We start from the raw sequence: 5,908 nt of genomic DNA on the forward strand, positions 1-5,908 counted from the left end.
ACAATATTGAAAGTTGATTTGATTGGTTAAGTAACATGCATAGTTAAGCACAAAGCTAGGGAGGGGTCAAGCTAAGGTGGGAATTGAATTGATTAGTATAATATGATACTCTAATATTATCAATCAGATAAATTAAAAAAAGGGTTAAGTACATAATTGACCTTTAAAAAATGCCAAAGGCCATAAGAAAGATTGACACATGTGCAAAGTGCAAAGTGCAATGTGTTTGTTGGATAGAAAAGGAAAAAAAGATTATCCAAAGAAAATAACTTTATGAAATTTTCTTAAATGGCTAAGATTTCATATTTTCATGCTATTGAAAGCTACAAGTCATCCTCCCACGTGACATCCGCCTTGGTTTGTTGTTTCCACTCAGTTTCGTGTCTTGGCATCCTAAATTGCATGCTTCATTCTCCGCATCACACAATTCACATATTTCCCTCTTATCAATAATTCTTAATAAACAATTCTAAATGGTAAAATTTTATTTTTATTTTTATTTTTATATGCAAGAAGAAACTCTTTACCAAGACTTTTTCACAGATATAAAACATCCCAACTACCACATAAATAGGTTAGACTCTTGAAGATGGGAGAAAGAGTAAGTAAAATCTCAACCCTAAAAAGTTTCAAGTATTTAGGGTTGAGATTTTACTTATTTTAACTATTTTAAGTTCTAATAAGAGATACGGAGTATTAAAGTTCAAATTACAGCTAATTATATAAATCATAATAAGGCGTAATAAGTTCAAATAAGAACATAAGTCCTTCTCCACAACCACTCTTGATTTGTTTTCATTTGGGCCCGAGTGAATAGACTAACTACGATTGGAGGAGTGGATAAAGAAATACCAGCAATGGTCTTCAATATCTATCATGCATAATAGAAAAAGGTTAAAGGGGGGGAGGGGAAGGAAGGTGAAAAGATAAAGTATACCTTTAACTAGAAAAAATTACAAATCATTTACAATTATTTTTTTTTATTGCTTGTTTACTTATATTGTTGTACGATATGGCCACATAAATTAAAAAAATTAATAAAAAAAAAATACGAGTAGCCTCAATTTTACCTTGAATATGGTTATGGTGAAAATCCTCAAAGGAAGGAAGAGAGAACGAGAGATTTAAAATGGTAAATTAAGTATTCACCCTTACTTATTCAATAATTTTTTCCTTGCTATAATCGCCAATTTCTTATCATCTTCCACCTTATCCTTTTATCTATATCTCTCACGCCAATATCCTTTCATTAAAATTGCTCTATAATAGATGTTCGGCATGTCCCATTGAATTTGCCACGTTACAACAATATGTACAACACAGCTAAACAACTCATGCGTAATAGTTTTTTAACACACATGAAAAGAGAAATTTCGAATTATTTCAAATAAACGCACTTGATATAAAAAAAATTCAAATGAATCCACTCAAGATGAAACTATTGCAATTGTACGTAGAGTATACACATTATATAATGCATTTCAAATTTTCGATCATACAATGGGTGAGTAAAAAGTTACGAGTAACAAAGACAAAAACAATACGTAACATATATCAAAATTTCACCGAAATCATACTAATTAAAAATTTTGTACTCCGTACCTACAATAATCCGCCATTAAACAATTTAAATCAAATTTAAACTAAATTAAATTATCGTGTTCTGGTCGGAAATAAAATCCGGCCACTGTTACCGTTTACATCAAATCCAACCGACCGACATTTCACGGCAAACTTCGACGCCGCCGCCGAAGAATCCGCCGTCGATGACGGCAAATAATTCGTCGTCCGACGATAAGCACCAAGCCATTTTATCTGCATGTAACGATTCCTTCTCCACGGCGGCAAAGTAAGGCCGTTGATCTTCATCGATCTTCGAGCTTCGTCGCATAATAGCCGTATGATCTTCTTCAGATCTTCAACTTTCCCGACGAAAACCCTAGGTAATGATGTTCGTAGTATTCTGTAGTTTTCTGTTTCTCTTGCGATTTCGAATTCGCCGGAAAATTCGGCGTCGATTATGTATCTAACTGTTGAATTTGGCCGGATTACGTCGATAAACTCGTAGTTTCCGGCGGTTAGGGTTCCGCCGGCGGAGGAGTCCCATTTTGTCTTGCAAATTCCGGCGTTGTATCCGATTTCTCGAAGGTACGCCATTAAATTCCGATTATAAATCGATTTGTTTTTGCTTCGAAAAATGGAGAAAATCTCAGTTGCTTTGATTACATTTGAGAGAAGCTGGTTTCGAAACTGATCCGCATTGTTCCAAATAATCGGGTTAACGACGTCGCGGATCATTGCTACCGGGTCTGATTGTAGGTGCTCCTCCGATTCGGAGTCGGACGAGTCACGAGTGTGGAACGGGTCAGCTGTGGTGGTAGTGGTGTTATTAGAAGGGGAATTATCGTTTTCGAGAAAGTTTTGTACAAGGTGGGATAAGCACGGAGAGGTAGAAGCGGAAGAGGAAAGAGAATAGGAGGAGTCGGACACGACGTCAGTCTCGGCGTCGTGTTCGCTCCCACTACTACTAGTGGTACTACTAATAGAACTAAAAATTCTAGCACGGACCTTTTCATTGAAAGGGTCCGTTACTCGTTTGTTACACCTTCTCACATTCACGGCCATTTTTATGTGTAGTTGTATAGGATTTGGTAGTTGTGCGTAATGAAATGAGAAGAAACGAATTTTAGGACGGGTATTTATAAAGGAGGGTGTTGAAATAGTAGGACTAAATAAATAAAAAAAAGTGTGAGAAAAATTAGGAATAAAAAGAGGGGATATTCGGCATAAAAAAAGAGTGACTCTTGGGATAAAACAAAGGAGAAAAGGGATTATAAGGTAATATAATTAAATGTGGGGGGGGGGGGGGTTTGAATAATAAATAAGGGGGGGGGGGGGGGGGGTGAAGAAGAGAGGATATCCTAAATAAAGAAAAAAAAGGGGATTAAAGATTTAAAGGCATATGCGACAGAAGGGAAGGAATGAGTTGGATGGACATTGGATAGAGAGAGAGAAAGAAAAGGATTTTGTTGTGGAGTTAAGGGTAGGGGGAATGTGGTTTGAATAATAAGGGCATGGGTTGGCACGTGAATTTTAGGTGCATTTCACAACTTGTGTTTCGACTTATAAAATTACCACTATACGGTTGTACCCTTACGTTAAAATTCAGTTCAATTTAACTCAATTCAGTTCAATTCAGCTCATTTCAATTCAGTTCAGCTACTAATTTCCTTCTCTTATAAAATATTCATTTCAGTTCAGTTCAACTCAGCTCAGTTGAGTTCAGTTCAGCTGAGTTCAGTCAATGAGAACAAGCCCTAAGGGTTTGTTCTGATTGACTGAATTGAGATGAGTTGAGCTGAATTGAATATTTTATGAGAAAAGAAAATTTAGAATTGAACTGAGCTGAGCTGAACTGAAGATAAACTGTAGAGATCAGTCCCTAGATATCCCATACTAACCTACATAAGAATATAAGATATACGTTATCTTCGGGAGAATCAAGGTTAGGCTAGTTGGTTGGAGGTTCTTCTTCCATCCTTGTGAGAGGGATTCGATTCTCATCCCAAGCAAGTAGGATCCTCAATTTTCCCTCTACTTACAAGAGAATTCTACTTGAGGCTTACAATAATAGTCGGTCTCATATGAAGTATAATATACTCATATGTAATGAGTTTTTAATTTGTGTATTTTTATATAGATATTGAAGGTTATTCGGTATATTTTGTAGTATGGACTTTTACAAATTAAAAATTAGTTTAAATAGAAGTATTTGAATTTTGTAAAACAATTTCATTCATTAGTTCATTTGTATTTACATGTAGTTTTAAAAAGTCATGTGATTGTAACATTAATGCAAAAACCACATTAACCTTTCTTACATCTACATTATACTGAAATAACAATAATTAATTGTAGATGTCCTCTTTTATTACCTGGTTAAGTTTTGGGTGGTGGAAGTGGTACTCAATACCTATGATCAAATTCCTTATACTTCATTATTCTTTGTAAATCCCTCTTTAACATATCTCCATGTACTCAGGTTGTGCATGCCAACAAATCCGATCAAAATAATAGTGATATCCTACCATGTTAAAATGTAAACCAACTCTAGATATCGATATCATTCTCGATTTCTCGAGCCATCTAAGTGTCTAATCCATTTCTTGCTCTATTTTAAGATGGAAAATAAAGGCACAAAACCAGCCCTATTCAACAAATCATTATGTTCATATTTTGATTATCCAAGTTTAAAGCTAAAGTATAACGTATAATCTCCGTTAATTTTAGTTGCAACTTTGAAATATTTTATTTCTCACAAATAATAAACCAACGTTAGGCATATATCAAAATTTCATTAAAAATCTACAATGAACATATTCTTACATAAAATTCTATCCGTACAAAAATAGGAGGGTGTATCCTTTGTTAAAAAAAAAAAGAAAAAGGGGTAAAACATGCACTAAATTTAAAGCAATTGGGATTTAGTTTAGGAAGGGTAAGTAGGGTCCACACCCTAACTCTTGACAAGTGTGAAGGGCGAAAACGATTGGTCCAACGAGAAGCCTATTGATTAAGTAGGGCAAAGTTTAACCCTCAAAGCATGAGGTTCATTTTCAAGTTGTCCTTGTTTTATGAGTAGTAAGTCACAATAACAAAGGGTGTCCAAACTCCAAATGGCATCAGTCAATTATCCGGATCTTGGGTCCAGAATTATCCTTCCTAACACTAAATTTCTTGTCATAATTATTGATATTTGTACACATAATTAGTGGTCCCCTAATTATTGTTTATTTATCCCTAAGATTATCTATCGATCATATCATTGACAATACTATACTATATTACTATTGATTTTGAGAGGTTGTCGTTTGTATAATGGGGTTTCCTTGCACATAACAAAGTGTTCTCATCATGAATAATTACATGATTAATAGGATGATTTGGTAATTGGTATGTATGTTTATGTATGTTATGCTGTTGTTGGTGGCATGTAGAGTGCATTACATTACTACGTTTATTGGAGGTAAGGAATATGCCATTGTGTGGTATATGCTCTTTATCGTGGGATATGAAACCAGGTGAACTATTAGCGCTGTCTGGTCACCGCGTTATTATTAGATTATATTACTACAACATTTTATTTTATAATCAATTATTGGTGGTGTAGTATGTAGTAGTATTAAGCTCATACAATTATATATTATATTATATTATGTTATGTTATATTATGTTTGTGGTATTAGTTTTGACACTTGACATATACTGTAGTTAGCTTTTTTTTAACCGTTACTTTCTATGTTTTTTTAATCGCGTTATTTGGTACGGGTAGAAATGGCAATTAGTCCAAAATCCTGGCCAAACCATGTTGAATCCTACCATTTAATACCGTGTATGGGTCTAATTTTTATAGATCCTATGGATACGGGTAGGATATGGGTATATATGGTATTGGGTAGGGTAAGGGTCCGGGTAAAATGTATTTAGACCCAGACCCTACCCATAGACTCGTCAAACTCGGACCTGTTCTTAGACCAGCCCAATTTACTAAATTAAAAAAAAATAAAAAAAAATAATACTTGTAAAAACCTAAGTATGTAAGGAGCTTATAGCCGACTTGCCCCATGGCATATCCCACATTTTGTTTCACCAGTCCAAACTCTAATCAATTTCTAAACATCCAGCAGAAAAACCTCAAGTTCTCAATTTTATTACTTCACCATATTTCGTTTTGCCAAGTCGTTGGTCTCGGGCAACCATCCGCATAGCCGGTTTTATAATTGTTTTATTATTTGTCAAATTAATTGTTAGTGTTCTCATGTGTTAGTTTTTATTTTTTGTGTGATATATGCAATCGAACAATAAAAAATACAATAGAAAATAGGAGAAAAAAAAGTAAAGCAAGGAC

The 5,908-nt window shown here is 34.5% G+C and overlaps 1 protein-coding gene across 1 annotated transcript; it reads right to left on the reverse strand.

Moving 5' to 3' along the window:
- Positions 1–1,441: 1,441 nt before the first annotated feature.
- Positions 1,442–2,851, reverse strand: LOC145571930 (uncharacterized). Its single transcript, XM_081630946.1, has one exon. The coding sequence runs from the start codon at positions 2,623–2,625 to the stop codon at positions 1,654–1,656; it is 972 nt and encodes a 323-aa protein (XP_081487072.1). The 5' UTR covers positions 2,626–2,851; the 3' UTR covers positions 1,442–1,653.
- Between the last annotated feature and the right edge of the window lie 3,057 nt (positions 2,852–5,908).

Source organism: Chenopodium album, chromosome 12 (assembly GCF_948465745.1).
Source record: "Chenopodium album chromosome 12, dcCheAlbu1.1, whole genome shotgun sequence".
Classification (NCBI taxonomy): Eukaryota; Viridiplantae; Streptophyta; class Magnoliopsida; order Caryophyllales; family Amaranthaceae; genus Chenopodium; species Chenopodium album.